Genomic DNA, 21,235 nt, shown 5'->3' on the forward strand with positions numbered 1-21,235 from the left:
CTGATAGGGTGCAATTTGCTCTTCACATATTCGGTATAATCTTCTATGAATGACTTTTAGGAACAGTTTTAGAAAGTGACTCATTCTTTGGAAGTGTTATGAACTCTGATTTCAATCACTCGACTGGGGTGTCAAATAAAACAAATTACTATTTTTTTTCAAATGTCATAAGAGCATTAGTTTTTGCGACGTGATTGACGTCATTTCGTGAAAGTAATTTTAGCGCCTAGGCATAAAAGTAAAGCACTTTAACGCCTAAAACTTCATTCAGAACCTCGAAATCAGTGGAATAAATTAATAGTTTCAATTAGCCGTAGAAGTTTCTTCACCTAATTTTAATGTAAGCATTCAGAACGTCATAATTAGTGGTAGCAATTTTCAGTTAGTGGAAAAAGTTAACAAACTTTTGACTTTTCCGCTAATTATACTTCAAAATTTGCGAGGAATGTCATTTTGGTCTTTGATTATCGCCCGTCAAGAAAAATTTTGGTTAGAAATCAAAAGTTTATTATTTTATAAGCTAAATATTATGCTTTCTCTATGGATACAACAGACTACCGCAAGCTGTTGCTAGGATATTTTATTAATTTTAATTGTGTTTTTTAGACATTGTGAATGATCATAAACTAAAAAGTATAAAGTGTAATTGAAACCAAAGAATATACCTAGCTAGAAAAAGAATGGACTCTGCCATACTGAAAAATGGTCCTACAGAAGTGGCGCCATGTATTGAGTAGGGCTTGTTTTAAATGGATCGATGCGCGGGCTTTTTAAATGAGCGTATTTATTGAATTTTACTCTAAAATAATTAAATTTGACTATTAAATCTTATTTTTTACACAAATTCAACAATACTAATAACAAGTATCGTTGTGATGTGTAAAAAATAAGATTTAACAGTATAATTTATACAATTATTAAATAAAATTAAAGCCAAACATGTGTAAATATTATTTATTATTTAAAGTTTTTATTTATAAATCAAATACTTAAACATCGGTTATTATAATAAAACAAGACCAACGTAATACCCCCAAAGTTTTGTAAATGGAGTAAATATAAATAGGTACTTAAGTGACAACAATAAAAGACTTACATTATATTTTTAGGGCCACAAACAAAAGGAATTGTCTAATTAAAACACATATTATAACAAATTATAGTTTGAAAAACGTTTTGATAATCATTTGATAATATTATGATTGACGCTATGACAACGACAATATTTTTTGAGAATTTGACAATAGGATGACAATGGCCCTTGGAAACTATGGAAACTACAAAAAAATTCTGAGTTAACGCCATCTGGCAATAACTAGTAGCAACTTCTTAACCTAAAAAATAATTGCACTACCACCTAGCGCCTGAGGCTGGAACTATTTTATTTGAAATTTCCGTGGAAACGGTGGAACCGGTTTTGCTATTTCACTTTCCCGCCCCTGATTGAAACCACTAATTTATTCCACTAACTGGGATTTTCTGAATGAAGTTTAAGCATAAAAGTAAGAAAATATATTATTAAACTGACAGAAAGTGTCAAATTCAACGAGCGTAACCATAGTTTCTCGATATATAATTACATACAAGGTATTAATCTTTTATACTATTTGGAACGTTTAAAATTATTTGAGAAATTATTTGTGCCGTTTGAAAAAAAAATAGCATGTTTTATTCGGAGTAAAAATGACTTTTTATGCCTGTAATATCATTTTTACTCCTAATAGAACAATATACTATTATTCCCGAATAATTGTTTACTATTATTTCCGTATTTAGTTATAAAAATGATTTATATAAATATAAACGTTTATTTTAGGTTCACAAAGATGATGGCAAATCTAAAATGCACCAGAAAACCGCCACATTCGAAGGCCAAGAAAACACTTCAATTGTAGAAGATAACAAAAAGCAACAAATAGAAGCTACCAAAAATGTAATGCAACAAGAAACATCCACAATATCAGCAAATAAACAGGTATTTAGTACTAAGTTTGAATCTTCGGAAAGTTACTCAATGGAAGAAACAGAAGAATATGAAATAGAGGGTTGAATTACATATATGTTTTGTGATGTCCTTTTTGTTACTTCTTTTATGTAAAGAAATATATTCATTTTGTATAAAATACTAAAACTCATTTTGACCGAGTAACATTTTTTTTGGTAAACTATTTTTTCCATTGCATTTTTTAATCATGCTCATTTCTAAATAAATCTTTATTTTGTAGTGCATTTATTTACTTATATAAGGCATTGAATGTGATACTATAGGAAAAGACATATCAGAATACAACAGAATGTATTTTAGTCTCTGTTTATACACCCAAAGTTATATAGAACTGGCGCTTAATTTGTTTCCGCGTAGATTAACTTATTTCCTTCTTTTTATTTTGCACCACTACTAAAATTTTGGACTGTTACCCTTTCTAGGTCTTCGCTTATGTGAACTTTGACATTGTATTGTTCCAATTTAGTTTTCAATAAATGTATTAATAGTACTATTATTGTTCGTTTCTTTTCAGAGACTGAGCTTCAAAATGTTATGATCACGCGCAGAATCACGCGCTCAGTTCTATATAGCTGCTGGTTTTGTCAGTGACTGTCCGTGTCGAATTGTAACGTTTTGAAGCTTCGGTTACATATTACCTTTATATACACACCTTTCCTTCTCTATTTTTCTATTCTATTTACTATGCAAATGTGTGGTGTAATGTTTTAGAGTAGAAAACGGCTATACAGAAAAGCTAAGACACAAAAATCATATACGTTCACAATGATGATTTTGTATATATTTTTTTGGTAGAAAAAAGTTGAATACTAAATTATGGTCCTTTTAAAATATAAAAGTATATAAGATACAGCATAATTTTTATCGTATGTTTTCAATCTAGTGTTTTTCAAACAAAAATAGAACATGTATTGATCATTTAATGAATTAAACAGAAACATAATTTAATAGAGTCCAAATTTATTACATACTTATTATTAATACTTAAATATTTATAAAAATCAGTTAGTGTTTCGTAGTTTTATTACTAGTTTTATGTTTATGTTAATTTTTTTTGCCCTTCTCTCAGATATTGCTAATTTGTTAGTTAATATATTTAGTTACTGCTCTTAGTAGTTATTTTAAAATATTAACCAATTATTAGGGTAAAAACTCATTACTGCAAAATCTAGTAGATCATTTTGCTAATAAAAAAGAATCTGTAATGAACATAAATATATTTTATATAAAATTAGATTTAAAACTGACAGACAAAGCTTTTCGCTAGTTCTTTATTCGAACACAAATTTGCCTAGAGTTTTAACATTAGGAGTTAAAAATATACATTTCGATTTTTTACAGCATTTTCTAAATGTATTTTTTACAGCGAAAGTCTATAATGTTTATATACATACATACTGCCATTACTCGCTGACGAGTATTTGACACGTATCAGAAGATGGTCACGGAAGGCGTTTTCTTTCATGAGCTTTTCTTTGACTGACAAGCCCGATACGTGATGTTATCTGTCTACCGCACTCCGATTTATATATTACAATAAATAAAAACAGAGACAATGGTTAAATTTCAGTTTATTTTTAAAAATTTTCATTTAATTTTTAAATACCTTCGTATAAAAGAATTTGATAACTAAGGTTTTATTAGTTGGTAAGTATTTGATCAAAAACAACAAAGTAATTTTTAAAAAAATATGTATAATGTAAAACAGATAATGAAATTTGTCTACTTTTTTGCAGTATTGAATTCCACTACCTTATTATTTATGATATTTTTTCCTTATTTCTAAAGCAAGTCTCAGGTTTGTCATAATCTATTGACTTACGATTGTCTTTTCGTTAGTTTGGAAACATACAAAATATTAGATAATTATGTTTTCAGAGTTAATTATGTTTTCAAATTTAAATTAAATATTTTTTGTTGTTTAACGAGTGCGTCTCAAAAGTTAGTTTAGGTTTAATTTTTTTATTTTTTCAAATAAAAAAACTAGATTTGGTACGTTAGTATATGACATAAATTAGGATTGATTGACGTATTCAATTCTTTTCGGCTACTTCAGTGAAACAGGATTCACCGGAAATGACTACAACTTTTTATTTTTAAATGGCACTCTCGGTATATTTTTACTTCTTCAACTTTTGACATTTTTGCTTAAAACAAAATTGTATTTTAAATTTCAATCTAGAGTGCCATGAATATGTTAAAAACACTAATTTTTAATCAAGGAGCCTTGGAAGAATAGATTTGATATTTTTAGTGCCTTGTCCCGGCCGGTTAAATGATGCCCAAATCGTATTTTTAATCATATCTTAATTTTTTCAAATGGAACGAGGGTGGCTCATTAGCATATTTGGAAAAGGAATTTTTGGACGAATAATTTGGTACCACACACTTGGTATTTCGAGTCAAATTTTTGTTATGAAGCGCATGTTGCAATTTCAAATAAACCATATTCGGAAATGTCAAAAATAACATATGTCATTCTATTCAGATTGTCATTTTCTATCAAATAAAGTAACAAAATACCGAGAGTGCCATTTAAAAATAAAAAATTGTAGTCATATCCGGTGAAACAGGAAGTGACTGAAAACAATTGAATAATTCAATCAATCGTAATTTATGTCAAATACAAGACATGCCAAATCTCGTTTTTTTATCTGAAAAAATAAAAAAAAAGTTATAGAGGTGGGCCAATTTTGAGACGCACCCGGTATTGGTAGTAATCTAATGAGTCACTTACAATTTCTGTTTAACTTTTAAATTTGGTTATGTTTTTAAGTGAAGAAAAGAAGTGATCTTAAACAATTATTAAATTTAATAATAATTTTCCAAAAGGCATCATTAAAAAAGGATGAAAATGTTTTATTTTTTTTTATAAAAGATTCCTTAATTTGGCATATTACCCTTAACGCGGTGGTAATGACGCACTTTTTAGGTTTAGCTAACTTGACAGTTATATTTAGATTTTTCTTTTTTTAGATTCGAAATTTTTTATTTCAGTTTCATCAGACTCCTATATTAAATGATATAAAATAAAAATAGTAACAAAAAAACAAATTAACTACAACAATAGGATTACTATGTAGAAAAAACACACAATCTACAACAAGATCACAATCGCAGTACAATAAAACTATTTCCAAAGGTAGAGATACAATGAAATAATCTTTGTACATTACAGACTACTTAATATACACTCACCGGGCATGAAAAACGGACACCTTAAAATATTGATGTATTTTAAAGTTTTATAGGTACGAGCATTTGTATCTCGGAAACCGTAATAGATACGAAAATGGTTAAATTGGGGCAAAGTTGCCGTCTTGGGATGTTTACCAAGACGCCATCAAAAAAGTTTTAAAAATTTTAAGGATTGATGAGTTTTTTGGAAAAAATTGATTTTTTTGAAAATGGATTTTATTTTTTCCTGTCGTTACTTTTTAGAAAATCAAAAAACTAATTGCACATTCTCATAGCCACTTTATTGGGGCTATCTGATAGCATTTTTAGATTTTCAAATTAGCTGATAATTTGTGAGATACAGAGGTCGGCTTTTTTTTTTAATGCGGACCTGCATTTTTTATTCAAGTTTTGAAAGAACTCGGTCTCCTGAATACAATGATATGCAACACTTATTTTTTTGTTTCTGACATTTAAACACTATATATTAAACTAATTTCAAATCGGGTTCTGTTTTTTAAAATATTTAATCCTTTCATCGTTACAATATTGATAAACTTTCAAACTTAACAATGACGTGAGGTAAAACATTGAATACGGAAAATCAAATGCAATGAAATAATAATAAAATGTATAAAATAAATAATATAAACAATCAAATCATTTCCCCGTAAGATGGATTGGAAATTGAGCAGTATAATGGCCAACTGGGTTTCTGGACCTGTCGCCAAGGGACAGGACGGGGGGGGACACTACTTGACGTCATTTGTAAAAGTAAAATCAATATATTTCAGTATTTACAATAAATATTACAAAATTCGATCAAAGAGCTATAAATAAGATTGAAAGAAAAATAATTATGTGCATTAGGGAGGGTGGTAACCCTTTCGAACATGTAGAGCGTAGAGCATTAGAAACTAGTTTGAAAAAGTTGATTTTTTTTATAATTACTACGATTAATATTATGCCTATTATTAAATTAGATTAGACGTTGAGACTTCAAATTCACAATAAAAAGAGTTAAAAATAATATCTTTAAATTGCTGACCTGGTTCAATTGGTTCGGTTTTCCTTATTCAGTGTGAATTAGTGCTGATCAATATTGTTGCAATGAATATAATCAGACTAAATAATTTAAAAAACCAGAGTCGGACTTGATATTATTTTTCATAATAATAAAATAGTTTTGTTATTTTTAAGGTACTCAAATCAAAAAAAGTATCAATCATTATACTCAGTACACCGAGCTCTTTTAAAACCTGAAATATAAAATGCAGGTCCGTATTTAAAGAAATTAAGTTGGCCTCTGAATTTCACAAATTATCAGCTAATTTGAAAATCTAAAAATACTGTCAGATAGCCTTAATAAAGTGGCTATGAGAATGTGCTATTAGTTTTTTGATTTTCTAAAAAATAACGACAGGAAAACATAAAATCGATTTTCACAAAAATAAGTTTTTTCCAAAAAACTCAGCAATCCTTGAAATTTCTAAAACTTTTTTGTTGGCATCTTGGTGAACATCTAAAGGAGCAACTTTGCCCCAATTTAACCATCTATTACGGTTTCCGAGATACCAATACTCGTACCTCGAATTTGTAGCATCCTGTATATCGTGTTCTAGCGGACCGATTTTGATGATATTTTAAGCAATTTGTAGGTAAATTATTTGACTTAAATTAAAAAATGTCTCTCTTCCGGTTCCCATCTGTCAACTATACAAGGGAACACAATATGCTGTTATTTTGGTAAAAGTTTGGAACCATCTGTGGAATATGTTAAAAAAGCAAGGAATTTGAAAATAATTTTATCATCTAGATGCATCTTTTTCCGATAGTTTATCTTTTGCTTCATCTCAATAGCTTTATTGTTTTTTAGATATATTCACTTTTAAAGAAGCCACTAACATTTTTTCGTAATTTTTGCATTAAAACCATGCCTTTGCTTTTGGTCCCAGTCAACAGACCTATGAAATGTTGTTTATAAATTATATAATGTCACTGTTATTGAAAAATCATACTATTATTGTCTGTTGGCTGTTGGGCAGTTACTCTAGCAGAGATGGTTTTGCGTCCAAAAGCTGTATCCGCTAGAGTTGCTTTAATTGAAGATGATAGAGATCAAAATTATGTCGCTAACAGATTTACGTGTACACGAAGTACAGTGCAGTCACCTTCTCGAAATAAGTTTATCTGCTAGATGTTCAGCAGCGTTTGTATGAGCACTTCGAATCGAGTCGATCGATTTATTGTAAGTTTATCGCTAAGAAACAAAAGGAAAGGTATGGTTTTAATGTTAAAATTACAAAAAATGTTAACGTTTTTAAATGCGAATATGTTCAACAAAAATAAAACTAAAACATGTCTATACATCTAAGTGTGTGACGGATTCATCTCCCTAAAGAAGTCCTATGGGTATTTCGCCACTGTAAGAAAAATCTACAAAGTAATATAGTTATTTTTGTAAACACTGCTGCGTTTGTATCCAACAGAGACTAACTGTCAGCAGTGGTTTAATAATAAACAAATTTGCCTAACGGACAAAAAATGCTTAACGTTTCGTAAAGTATATCTCTTTCCGTCATCGGAAGCAAAAAAAACACAAAAAACAAAAAAATAGAAATAAAACTATTGAGATGAACCAAAAAACAAAATAACGAGAGAGGATGTGCCTAGATGATAGAGGGATTTGTAAATTCCTTTCTGCCTTAACATATTCCACAGGGTGATTCAAACTTTCACGAAAATATAAACATTTAGTTTTTCTTCGTATATTTGACAGATGCAAACTTTCATTTTTAACTTAGAAAGAGATACTAAAAAGTCAAATAATTTAGCCACATACTGCTTAAAAATCATCAAAATCGGTAGAACAAAATATATTAAACTTGAAAATACATCAAAATTTTAAGGTGTCCCTTTTTCGTGCCGATGAGCGTATTTTATGAACACTTAAATCTTGTCATAGGTTCTATTTGCTTAGTATATATAAAAATATTGATAAATAGTATCAAAATATGACATTTTATTTATATTTTACAATTAAAAATGGTATAAATATAGAAAAGTAAAATTACAACAACAGTACTTCAATAAAAGTTAGTTCAAAAACTTAAACAATTAATATTTACATAGTTTTTCAGAGACTTATTCCTATTGTGGACTCTAGTTGTAAGAGAACGAATTCTGGTAAGTTTGATGTCTCGGTGTCTTTCATGGCTTTTTTACCCATAGCTGTTTACAGTATAAAATGTAAAATGTAGCTGAACTAACAAAACGTTACTTAAATTTAGACTAAAAATATATATTATAAATTTTGTGTCTTTATTAGGACCAACAAGAAAAAGAAACCATCAAGTACGTGCGGAACACATCACCAGCAGGCTTTTATAAACCCCTACCATTGGAACCGACCAAATCCTTCGAACCACTCAAACCTTTTGAACCTTTAAAACCATTCGAGCCAGTGAAAGCTTTTGAACCTCTTAAACCATTCGAGGCACCAAAATCTTTTGAGCTAACTAAGCAGTTAACCGGTACAGTTAATAAAGAACCCATTGTAAAAGAAATTGAAGATATATATTCTGACGCTTTAGCTAAAATAGGTGGTATAGAACTAATCAAGGAACCTGTTAAACAAGAAAACAATATCAGTGTAAATGGATTTAACGGTGTAAATCAGAATCTTAATAATGGTCAAAATGTTCATAGTTTTAGACCGGTAACATTTTCAGCTGGTACACAAGAGCAAACTCAACCAGTAAAACCACCTGAAAAAATAACTGAAATACCAATAGACTCAAATAATAACCAGGAAGCAACTAACTGGTTACCTTCGGGTTATGTTCCAGTTGAACCTCTGTCTCCTTTGAGGTTATCTGACTTAGAACCTCCACTGTCTTCTCCTCAACCTCCACCTGTACCACAGATTACCTTGACAAGCGACAGTAATACAGATATCCCAAGAATATTAAACAGCAATGCAGAGAATAAGGCTGAGATTAAAGAAGAAAATATAAAAAACAGTTTAAAGGAAATTATTTCGGACTTGGACAAATACGCTGAGAAGGATAAGGAATTGAAGCAGGAACCAATAGGTTTTCTACCATCTTTGAATCAAGATATCTTAAAACAGGTATTCTATAGTGAAATTCAAAGTTGTGAGCACGTCGCGTCGTCAGTACAAAATGTTTTGATAATTATTAATAAAATGTAGAATGTAAAATCTATGAGAGGGGGGAAGTTAATAACTAACCTAACCAATTTTACAGACTTGTTATGTCCCCTTTCTTGAGTTATAACTCATCATACAGCTTCAGAACTTTGTTAAAAGCCAGTATCTCAGACGGTTCTCCATCTCCGATATCAGTCGTACCAAAGTTAATGCACAAATGGTTGTCGTCTGCAGTGATGAGGTATTCCCCATTTTCCCCACAGAATCTGCATTCTTAGCTTAAATCGACTGAGGTGTTCATTGATGAGGCAGTGTCCTCTTAAAAAACCGTGACAATTTTAAGATTGTTCTTACTTAAATCAAGGAAAATCTTTGATTTTTCTCGATCGTAAGTTCTAAGAAATTTCTTGGAGTGTCTTAGACTGTTGGAGAATTCCCATTCCAGATTTCGGATGGAGTCTTCCAAGTTCTAGAGTTCCGCTTTAAGTTATAATAGACAGTTAAAGCAAGGCACAATACGTATACGTATCTCTCGACACGTAACGCAGAAACCTACGTTACGTCTGCCGTTGCGTTGTCGTGTAAACAAGAGTTAAAGCAAGTATTTTGACGTACGTATCGCAAATTAATGGTACATTTGTAATTCTAAATTATTTTGTGAAACAATTTATTCGATTTTAAAACAGAAAATGTATAGTTATTATTCCATTGATTCCACATTAAATTTATAAAAGTAATATCGAAAAATGAAAAAATTATAAATGGAAATTATTTTATTACAGAAAGTATTCCTTACAACTTAAAATGCTCTTAGTAATAAAAAATATTAGAAAACAGATACAGTTTTATAATTATTTATTACATTCCATCTTTTAGAATCCTCATATGGATTTTGGCTAAGAACTAGCATTTAATTAAATATATTCCAAAATGAGTTTATTATGATTAATATTTTCATACAAATTTATTGCATTAAAATTTGCCCAGTTCTGTTACACTGGCCCAAAAATTTATGAAACAACTTAATTACTAGCCAGTTGTGGAAACGAGTTGTTTGTGAATTTGTACGTTTGGCATCATTCAGGTGAAAATCGAAACTCCTTCGGTTCGATACGTTTGCATTTTGCACGTACGTAAAGGCACGTAAAGATACGTATCACGTATCCGTAAACACAAGTGAATTTCTCACTGCGCAAGCCGTACGTGTCAAACGATACGTTTACGTCTATGTCTTTGGCCGTGCTTTAACGGTCTAATAATTAATAAAGAGCTACGTTAAGTTTTTCTAATTTATTCGTTGTGTCATTATATATTATTCTACTGTTTTTGATAGTATCTTAGAGTACTTATTTGATATTTCTTTATCTATTAGTTTTCTATGTTTACACTAATTGTTCTCTATGCCCTATGCGAACTGTGGTCTCCACTTTTTTTCCATCTCCTATCATTAAATTCTATCACATTTCTTCTTAGTTATTTTTAGTTAACGAGAACTAAATTATATTAACAATTTACATCAATTTTTCGTATTCTTTTTTTGTTGACACATACATGACAGTATACTATACTAGTTAAAAATGATGTAATTACATGTTAAGCAATCATATTTAATTTTACTTTAAAAAAATTAAATGTAACGAAACACATAAATATTAAAATTAAATGGAATATGTTAAAATACAATTATTAAATAAAAGTGCTTCTTCAGATATTTCGAGGGATTTAGAAAACAAAAAAAACATTTTTATTTTCGTAATTAGGAACTCTACACTTCTCGAAAGTTTGAGTTTTCCATTAAAATACACCAGTGTGAATTTAAATAGTAATCTAAAATACAAATGTACTTAAGAAAACATGAATAATTACACCATTAATTAAAGAAAGTGCAGTTGCCAAAATCGCACACCAAAATATTCACAAAATAGAATTAAAAACAGATTTCGACAAATTTTAAAAATAAATGAATATTAATATGAATATTAATTGAATATTATGACTATACGTCAATAATTGACTGTCATTATAAAGACTGGTAGCGCCTCTGGCGACTGTTCGCAAAGTTTAGCTTTTATTCCCAGTTATTGTCATTAAAGAAAATGTTCTAAAGGGGGATGTTTTGTAAATGATTATACCATTGGCTGGCCATATGACCTGTGGCTTAATATTCTTTCCTATTTTGATATCGTGATTTATATATTATTAGATAAAATATTAAGAGTTATCAGGAATTATTTATTATTTTAAAAAACTAAACTGAAGAGAAATATGAACTAAAACTGGAATTTAATTAGCATGTTAATTATTTTTTTCCAAGAAATTTTATATTTTTCTTACAAAATAGTTATCAAAGGCTGATGATGTGTTTACAACTTATTTTTTATATTTTTAAGTTTGGAGAAATCATCTAATTTGCTGACTTAACCAAACACTGTGTGACAATAGTGCGAACGTCATACTCATACATGTTGCATGATCTTTTTCTAGAATCATATCTATAACACATATCCCTATAAGAACTCAAACAAAAGCCAGAATGACAGTTGGGTTGCCAGATTGCCGACAGGTGTACCAACCAAACCACCAAAATATCGCCCTATGTCCGTACCACCCCATGCATTTAATAGTTTGTATTCCTCACAGGTAGTGACATATCACACATATCATAAAAAAAACATTACATTTTAAAGGGATGTTATCAATTTAATATTTTTTTTATAATAGCTTTTTTTCGTTTTCCTGTTATTACCGATTCTGAACCGCCCTAGAACTGTGATGCGTATGCGCAGAAGGAAATATAAAGACATTATTTCATTTGCGCATGCGCTGCAGAGTTCTAGGACGGTTCAGAATCGGTAATAACAGGAAAACGAAAAAAGCTAATATGTATAATTAATTTTCTTCTTTAGACAGATGTCTGTTACAACTCCAATGAGACATACAGGGTCCGGCAATATTGCGCCGGTCATCTGTAGCTCCTAGAATAAAAAAACTTTGGAATTTTATTTAAGGGTAAACCTAAAGCATGTACTAGGATGTATTTCAGGAAAATATTAAAACTTCTATAGGGTGGCTCAAAGAAGTGTGAGTGAATCGGGATGATTTTTTTATAAATGGAACACCCTGTATATTATTGCACTTTTGGCTTCCTTTCTGATCACTTTACATAATCCTAAAATATTATTAAATATGTTTTGATAGTTTCAGTGATATTAATAAATAAATAAAAATTATATATTTTTTAGCCTTTTTTAAAAAAATTATTAATAAAACAAGAACTGTCCTGAAGTCAAAACTATAATAGGTATTTACTTTAGATGGTATGTACTTACTTTGCTATAAATATGGAAATCATAAATTATACAGGATGTTCAAAATTTTACGCCAAACTCTCTAAAATAAATTTTCTTCATATTTTTTAAATGGAACACCCTTTATATTATTTTTTCAATAGATGGAGAATTAAAAAATAAACATTTTTTGTATTTAGAGCATTTTAAAATTTTTAACAGTTTCGCAGATATTTGCGGTTTTATATTTCATATGGCTTTTCCACAGTAAGTTTTTACACAGTTTTATCAAAGCCATCCAATGATTTTTATCTCGTATTTTACCATTGAAAGCGCCATATGAAATAATACTGCATGTATCTGCAAAACTATTAACAATTTTGAAATACTTTAAATACAAAAAAATGTTTATTCTTTAACTCTCTGTCTAATAAAAAAAATAATATACAGGGTGTTCCATTTAAAAAAAAACAAAGAAAAAATATTTTATATTTTAGAAAGTTTGGCGTAGAATACTGAACATCCTGTATTATGTACGATTACCATATTTATAGCAAAGTAAGAACAAATGATTTAAAGTAAATACCTAATATAGTGCTGTTTTCAGAACAGTTCTTGTATTTTTAATATATTTAAAGAAGGGCTGAAAAATATATATTTTTTATTCATTTTTAATATCTCTGAAACTACCGAAATATATTTACTCATATCTTAGGATTATGTAAAGTGATCTAAAAGGAAGCCAAAGATGGAATAATATACAGGGTGTTCCATTTAAAAAAAACATCCAGATCCTCACACATTTTTTTGAGCCACCCTATAGAAGTTAAAATATTTTCTTGAGATACATTCTCATACATACTTTAGATTTACACTTAAACAATGTTTCCAAGTTTTTTATTCTAGGAACCACAGATGCCCGACGCACTATTGCCGGACCCTGTATAGGATGTAAAAATATAGTGTACCAAACTTCAGTGGGTAATAATGCAGATAAAAATATAAGAAAAAAATTCTATAAACATAATTAATTAATATAATTATTAAAATGTTTGTATTTTGAGATGTCATATATTAAATACAAAATTGATAATATCTGTTTTAATTGCGATGAGAAATATAATTAATTTATCTAGCCTCATTTTCAGATAAATCAAGAGCTTATTGACAAATATGGAGATGCTGAAAACCAACAGGTGAGTAATTTTATGTCAAGTGAAAAAAAGAGCCAGAGAGATTCTATTTTTTGTCATGTGAAATATTTTATCCCTTTATTAAAAATAAATATTGCCGCTAAATACAAGGTGTCTAAGGAATAAGTGTAAGTATTTTAACTGGGAGTATAGTTCACCCCAGAATCAGGCCCATGAGGTGTTTTTTCGCAAAAAAAAAAATTGAAAATTCGGAAAATTCCTAAATTTTTTCAAAACAACAACAACAATTTCTTGATAATATGGCAACATAGGTAGTAGATTAAATTTACAAGAAAGAAAATCCAGAAAAGATCCAGTGGTTCTCAACATTTTAGTAAAAAATTTATTTTTTTTGAAATTTTCAAAGTAAAATAACTCCGTTATTTTGGACTTATTTGAAAAACAACAAAGGGAGATCTACCACCCCTTAAAATACTTGCACTTATTTCTGGGACACCCTGTATATTGGCAAATGATCAAAATATTCTCCATAATGCATTGTTAATTTCAAACGGCCACTACACTGTTCGCCGAATAGGTCGAACGAAGTAGGTCAAAGACGAATGTTGAAGAGGGTTACCCCCAGTAGGGTATTTCGTGTATCTTCGTCTATTAAAAATAAGCAGGGACTAGGCAAAGTTAGGTGAGCAAATACGAAATATCCATCTTCATTATTCGATCTTGACCTACTTCGGGTTATTTCGGGAATAGAGTAGAGACAATTTTAATCAATTAATTTTTATAAAAGAATATTAAGATATCTCTATTTGAACAAAAAAACGTTTTAGTTTTTTTACGTTTATCGTATATTCATATGATTGTTTGTTTATTATTTTCTCAGAGATATACTTTTTATTTTTTTCTGAAATTTATTTATTTCGAAAAAAAACTCAAATTTAGTGATGAGATGATCCTTTGCATAAGAAGGCTTTACAAATTAAGATCATTGGGCATTGTAATCACAAAGAATGCACTTTATAAAAATATTTATATTTAAAATACATATACATCTATACACGCTCTTCTATAAAGTTACTCAAAAATAAATTGCTACATTGTTGTTTCGAGCTTGATAAAACAGTTACTGTTTAACACATCAGTACCAAAGTGAAATAAACATTCTAGAACTTTCATTTTAATTTTTGAAGTCCATTTTCTAATTACTCGGTTATTTTTAAACCTATAATTATTGAAATATTAGATTTATGAACAACTTATTTTGAACTTAAATCAAATATAAAACAGTTTTTTAAATAAATTACTAGTGATGGGAAAACCCGATTAATTATTGAGTACTCGAGTTTCAAGCGATTGCAATAATCTAGCGATCGCTTGGGCGATATATCGCTCGTATTTAAAAATACCGTTTTTCGTCCGTCGCTTGTTGTAAGTACTCGTTAACGCCAAGCGCCAAGCAGTAATTTGCGTGGGGGTGATGAATGGTAAGTATCAAGCGACGAGCGACGAATAGTTCGCTTGATTTCGTTCATTTCAAAGCATTGTCGGTGTAGGTCGTAAAGTTTTGTCACTCAGATACGCAACGGATAACGTCATATAAATTTGCTACCTGCAATGTATGTAGAAAATTCGCTCGGATTTTTATCGAGTATGTCACATTAAAATCGGATTTCAATTTATTTCATTCTAGGATCGCTTGCGTTCGTTACTCGGAACTCGTCACTTGCATCAGTCGTTTATAATCGAGCGATGTCGGTTATTTCAATAATCGAGTACTCTAGCGAATTTTTGCTCGAGTTATTCCATCACTATAAATTACTAATACATTTACAAATACCAACATTTTTTTGAGCGACTTAACATAATTTTTTGCATATTAAAAAAGAAAGATTAACAGTAGTTAACTTATATTAAGCTTAACTTATATTAAAAAAAATAAAAATAAAAGTATATTAAGTACTGGTATAATATGAAAATATTTAACAGGAAATGGCAAAACAGGAATGTATGTTGCAATTTGGAACCAATTTATTATCTTTATTAAGTTTAAATTTACTACCCTAAATAGCAAAACTGTCAAAATCAATTTCCGTCACTATAGACCCGTGGACATAACATACTAAACTAATCAAAGATGTTTGGGCCAAACTGCATTTACGTGACCGACTATTTTTTTTATTGGTACAGATTGGTAAAACGAGAAAGAGCAAAGGGTGGTTGGTGGTTGGTAGAACGAGAAAAAGCAACCAGTGGTGCAACTAGGGGTTGTTTAGCCCCCCCCCCTCCCCAGGAGAATGATGCGGGTCGTATAAAATTGGCTTTATCCTTAGAAATATTATCGTATAGTGACCTAAGCCCCCCAAAAGACTTTAGCCCCCCCAAAACTATGTGTCTAGTTGCGCCCCTATGCCAATTTTGGACTTAAGATAGTTTGCTTCTAGGGTACAGATTAGAAATAATTAGTTTCAATTCGTTTCAATTAAGTCAATTCGGTCAATATTTTCTCTAAACTTGGAAAACTTGGTTCTGTCAAAATGAACAAAAGTAGAACTTACTGTAAGTTTCACTGAAAGTATGAATATACTGTTCAGTTTCACTGAAAACGTGTCGACGTTCATTATTTGTCCATTTGTAACATTGAATCAGTTAGACTGCTTCAGTTAGATTGACAGAATGAATGATTAATTTTATGTATTAATCTCGGTATTAATATAATTGAAAATCCAACAATAGCTTTAATTAATGTTCACTATATTTCTGTTACTTTCTAACGTTTATTTTATTAAAACAAATTTAAAGCTTAATATATTGAATGTTTAAATAACATAGATATACTACTGACGAAATAAGATCAAAGTTTATGGCTTCGATGAAAATTTTACTGCCTAACATTAACTGACATCTACTTTTAACAAGTCGAACGATTATCTGTGTCAAGCACCTCCTACGTAAGACTAAAAAATATAAGACGTCACAGACAGTGCAACTTTAAAGCAATTTTTAACAAGTTTTTTTCGCTGGAAGTCTGGAATAATTGACACACATTTATGACACGTGTATTTTTTGACCGAACAAAAAGTTATAAATATCGTGCAGATGGTTTTTTCAAAATGGAAGAAAGATGAACTATTTTTAACCAACATAATAAAAACCAGCACTAAGTTTTTTTTTAGAACTTTGTGAATTGCGATTGTGTTTAATTGAGAAAAACAGCGACATTATTTTGATTGGAAATGCTTTTTAAAATTTTGGATTTTTAATTTGTGATTTTACCTATAAAAAATACATTAATACTATAATAGTCGGGCTTCATTTTTTTCACTACTGCTTCAATGTCCTGGCATTATAATACTATATATTTTCTCATTTGTAAATATTAAATAAGTACACTCACCGGTACCTACGAAAAACGGGCACCTTAAAATTTTCATGTATTTTGAAGTTTTATGTATTTTATTCTAGTTGGCAGATTTTGACGTATTTTAAGCAGTTTCTAGCTAAATTATTTGACTTTTCAATATTTCTTTTTAAATTAAAAATAAAAGTTGCCATATGTAAATGATACGAGGGAAAACAAGATGTTGATATTTTGGTGAAAGTTTGTAACGTCCTGTGGAGTACGTTAACAAAGCAAAGAATTTGAAAATAATTTTGTCTTCTAGGTGTATCTTTTCTCGATAGTTTGTTTTTCGATTCACCTCAATCGTTTTATTTTTTTTTGAGATATTCGCTTTTGAAGAAGACACTAACCTTTTTTCGTATTTTTTACATTAAAACCATGCCTTTGCTTTTGGTTCTAGTCATCACACGTATAAAATAGTGTTTATGATTTATGCAATGTCACTGCTTTCGAAAAATCATATATTATTATTGTCTGTTGGGCAGTTACTATATAGCGATATGGCTTTGAATCCAAAAGTTGATCTCTACCATGATCCATTAAAATAGCAATAATTCAACTTAAAATCATCTCTACTAGAGTAAACGTCAATAAAAAAAAAAAACAATATGACTTTTCAATGACAGTGACATGTTTCGTGAAACAATATGAATACTCTTTTATAGGTGTGCTGATGACCGGAAAATCAATGCTATATTATTTTTTCAAAAAGCAAATATCAGGAATAAAAATAAAGCTAATTGAGATGAATCAAAAAACAAACTTGGTTCTAAGACGTACCTAGATGATAAAATAATTTTTAAATTCCTTGCTTTTTTAACATATTCCATAGAGTGTTTCAAACTTTCACGAAAATATCTACATTTTGTTTTCCCTTGTATAATTGGCAGATGGAAACTTTCATTTTTAATTTAGAAAAAGATACTAAAAAGCCAAATATTAATATTGTAAATCAACTAACTATATAATATTGTAACTTATAAATCATCAAAATAGGGCCACAAGAACAAAATTTATTAAATTTTAAAATACATCAAAATTTTAGGGTGCCGGTTCTTCGTGCCGGTGAGTGTATTTATAAACATTTTTATTTTACATTTTATAATAGAATTATGATAAAACAATTAAAATGAAAATACAAAGTTTAAGAATTCTAAATAAGGTTATCAGGTGAAAGAATGGTAAGTCATCGATCTAAATCGGAATTTCTGGATATTGTCGTTATTGTCGTCATTGAAACAGTACATTAATTCACACTGAGCTCCATAAAATACAAATTTCAATAAAATTTGCAGATTGTCAAAAGTTTTCATTAATAAATAATGTCTATACCTTAATGGCGTATTATTTTTTTGAAAAATCAATGGAAAGAAGTTTGGCTTTTTCGCCACTGGGAGAGAAACCTACAAAAAAAATGTACTTATTGTAAAAAGCACTGCGCTGAGTTTAAAAAAATGATCAGCTCCAAAAATCCGTAACGTTTTCTTTTCGAACGTGGTGGTTTCTTTCAAGGTGAGAATGGAATTATAAAACGCATTGATGAACCGCATCGACGAACAGCATCAGCGCATAGTGAGTATGGGGCTAAACCCAAGAACGGTAAACTAATAGGATTGCTCATCCTCATAAGACGTACGTTCGCCTCTTCCCGCGCTTCAGCTGACAGTTGTGACGTCATAGTAGCCCTTGTCAAAGCCTTCGTGGCCTTGTCATGATAGTGTGTATTATTAGTTGCCTATGGTAAACTTATAAAAATAACAGCTGAGAAATGTTGAGTTAATTATTTTGTCCATTTTAAATGTATGGGGCTTAAACCACTGAACACTGAATAACAAACCGGAAATAATGTGATATACCAAATACTATGTGAATATGAGACTTTTTATATTGATCAAATATCTAGACCATCTGGACAGTTAAATATTCGAATTAAAGATCAGTTATGATCAGGTGGTAATTAATTGTTAATTGCAAGTTTGACTTTATGTTATTTTATTTTAATAGAACGCCAACAGTATATACCGGGTGCATCTCAAAAGTGGCTCACCCCTATAACTTTTTTATTTTTTCAGATAAAGCAACGAGATTTGGTATGTTAGTATATGAAATAAATTAGGATTGATTGGACGTATTCAATTGTTTTCGGTCACTTCTTGTTTTTACCGGACACGACTACAACTTTTGATTTTTAAATGGTACTCTTGGTATTTTGTTACTTCATTCGATAGAAAATGACACCCTGTATAGAATGACATATCATATGTCAACTTTTAACATCTTTGCATATGGTTAATTTCAAATTATAACTAGCGGTTCGAAACGAAAATTTGACTCAAAATACCAAGTGTGTGGTATCAAATTATTCGTAAAAAATGATTTTTTCAAATATGCTAATGAGCAACCCTCGTTCCATTTCAAAAAATTGATATATGTATATGACATTAAAATCATTAGAAGATCAAATCTATTTTTCTAAGGCTCTTTGATTAAGAATTAGTGTTTTTAACATAGCCATGCCACTCTAGATTGAATATTAAAATACGATTTTTTATTAAGCGAGAATGTCAAAAGTTGACATATGATATGTCATTCCATTCAGAATGTCATTTTCTATTGAATAAAGTAAAAATTACCGGGGGTGCCATTTAAAAATCAAAAGTTGTAGTCATTTCTGGTGAAACCGGAAGTGACCGAAAACAATTGAATACCGTCAATCAATCCTAATTTATGTCATAATCTAACATACCAAATCTCGTTGTTTTATCTGAAAAAATCAAAAAGTTATAGGGGTGAGCCACTTTTGAGACGCTCCCGGTATTGGGCGTAGTTACTCAAATCTAAAGGGTCCTTGAATAGTTAAATTTAGACATTAATTAGGTTTTTTTCTTTTTGTATTTTGCTTTTGACGACGAGAGACGATATTACCACCGTACATAAAACTCTGAGTTTTATGTACGGTGATATACCTCCTGTAAAAGAAGATATACCTTACGAAAAAGCCACAGCTGGTTACCGTTTGGATCAAACGCAGTGTTGTTTACAAAAAATAACACGTTTATTTTGTAGGTTTTCCTAACAGTTACGAAAAAACATACTTTCTTCAAAATATTTTAATTACTTTTGAGTTATACAGGGTGTCCCAGAAATAAGTGGAAGTATTTTGAGGGGTGGTAGATCGGGCCAAAAGAAACATTTTTTCTTTTTACCGTTTTTCAAATAAGTCCGAAATAACCGAGTTATTTTACTTTGAAAATTTCCAAAATAAGCGATTTGTTGCTAAAATTTTGAGAACCACTGGATCTTTTCTGGATTTTCTTTCATGTAAATTTAAGCTACTACCTATGTTGCCATATTATCAAGAAATTATGTTTTTTAACTTAAAACTAAAGAAATTTCCAATTTTGTTTTTTAAAATTCCAAATATTCAAATTTTTTTTTTCGCAAAAAATACCTCATACGCGTGTTTCTGCCGCAATATACTATCAGTTAAAATTCTTGCACTTATTTCTGGGACACCCTGTATATGGAAAATGATACCTATCCATATCATCTTAATTTATAATGTAAGATATTTTGAAGTCGAAATTAAATTTCAAGGATTTGATATATTGATTGCTGTAAAAAAATTACATCTTTCATTTGAACTTCCGACACATTCCAACTTCAACTTTTAAAGTCAAATTCTACAGAACATACAGAATGTAAAAATTCCGTATTCCTTATTTAACTACTGATTGAAAGCGGCATATCCTGTAAACAGCGAGCGGTAAGTAAATGTACTATTATTTATTTTTGTCCAGACATTGGGCAATAAACAACACATATCTGCGTAAAATATATTGTGGGCGTTTATTAAAATTCCCTCCAACCATACACCACTTAGCGAGAATAATCGAGTTAGACTCCTGCATAATACTAGTCAGGAAACCCATTTAGTTGGCAATCCAACCTTGGAAAACAACAGGATTAAATCACGAATGCTAAGTTTACATTAGGTCTACCGGCGACGTACGTGTGTTCCAGGTCCAAAAATAACACCAAGCC

The 21,235-nt window shown here is 29.9% G+C and overlaps 1 protein-coding gene across 3 annotated transcripts in view; it reads left to right on the top strand.

The window, feature by feature from the left end:
* The window catches only part of LOC115883847, a 90,535-nt gene that overhangs the window by 29,350 nt on the left and 39,950 nt on the right, over positions 1-21,235 (top strand). For 2 of the 3 annotated variants that reach the window (XM_030902275.1, XM_030902260.1), the window contains exons 3-6: positions 1,817-1,975; positions 8,511-9,314; positions 11,838-11,993; positions 13,789-13,836. In XM_030902275.1, the coding sequence (XP_030758135.1) occupies positions 1,817-1,975; positions 8,511-9,314; positions 11,838-11,993; positions 13,789-13,836 (1,167 nt within the window). The remainder of the gene's footprint in view (positions 1-1,816; positions 1,976-8,510; positions 9,315-11,837; positions 11,994-13,788; positions 13,837-21,235) is intronic. The other variant, XM_030902266.1, reaches the window with a different exon arrangement.

The sequence above is a fragment of the Sitophilus oryzae genome, unplaced genomic scaffold (assembly GCF_002938485.1).
Source record: "Sitophilus oryzae breed Bouriz unplaced genomic scaffold, Soryzae_2.0 scaffold_111_pilon_pilon, whole genome shotgun sequence".
NCBI classification, from domain to species: Eukaryota; Metazoa; Arthropoda; class Insecta; order Coleoptera; family Curculionidae; genus Sitophilus; species Sitophilus oryzae.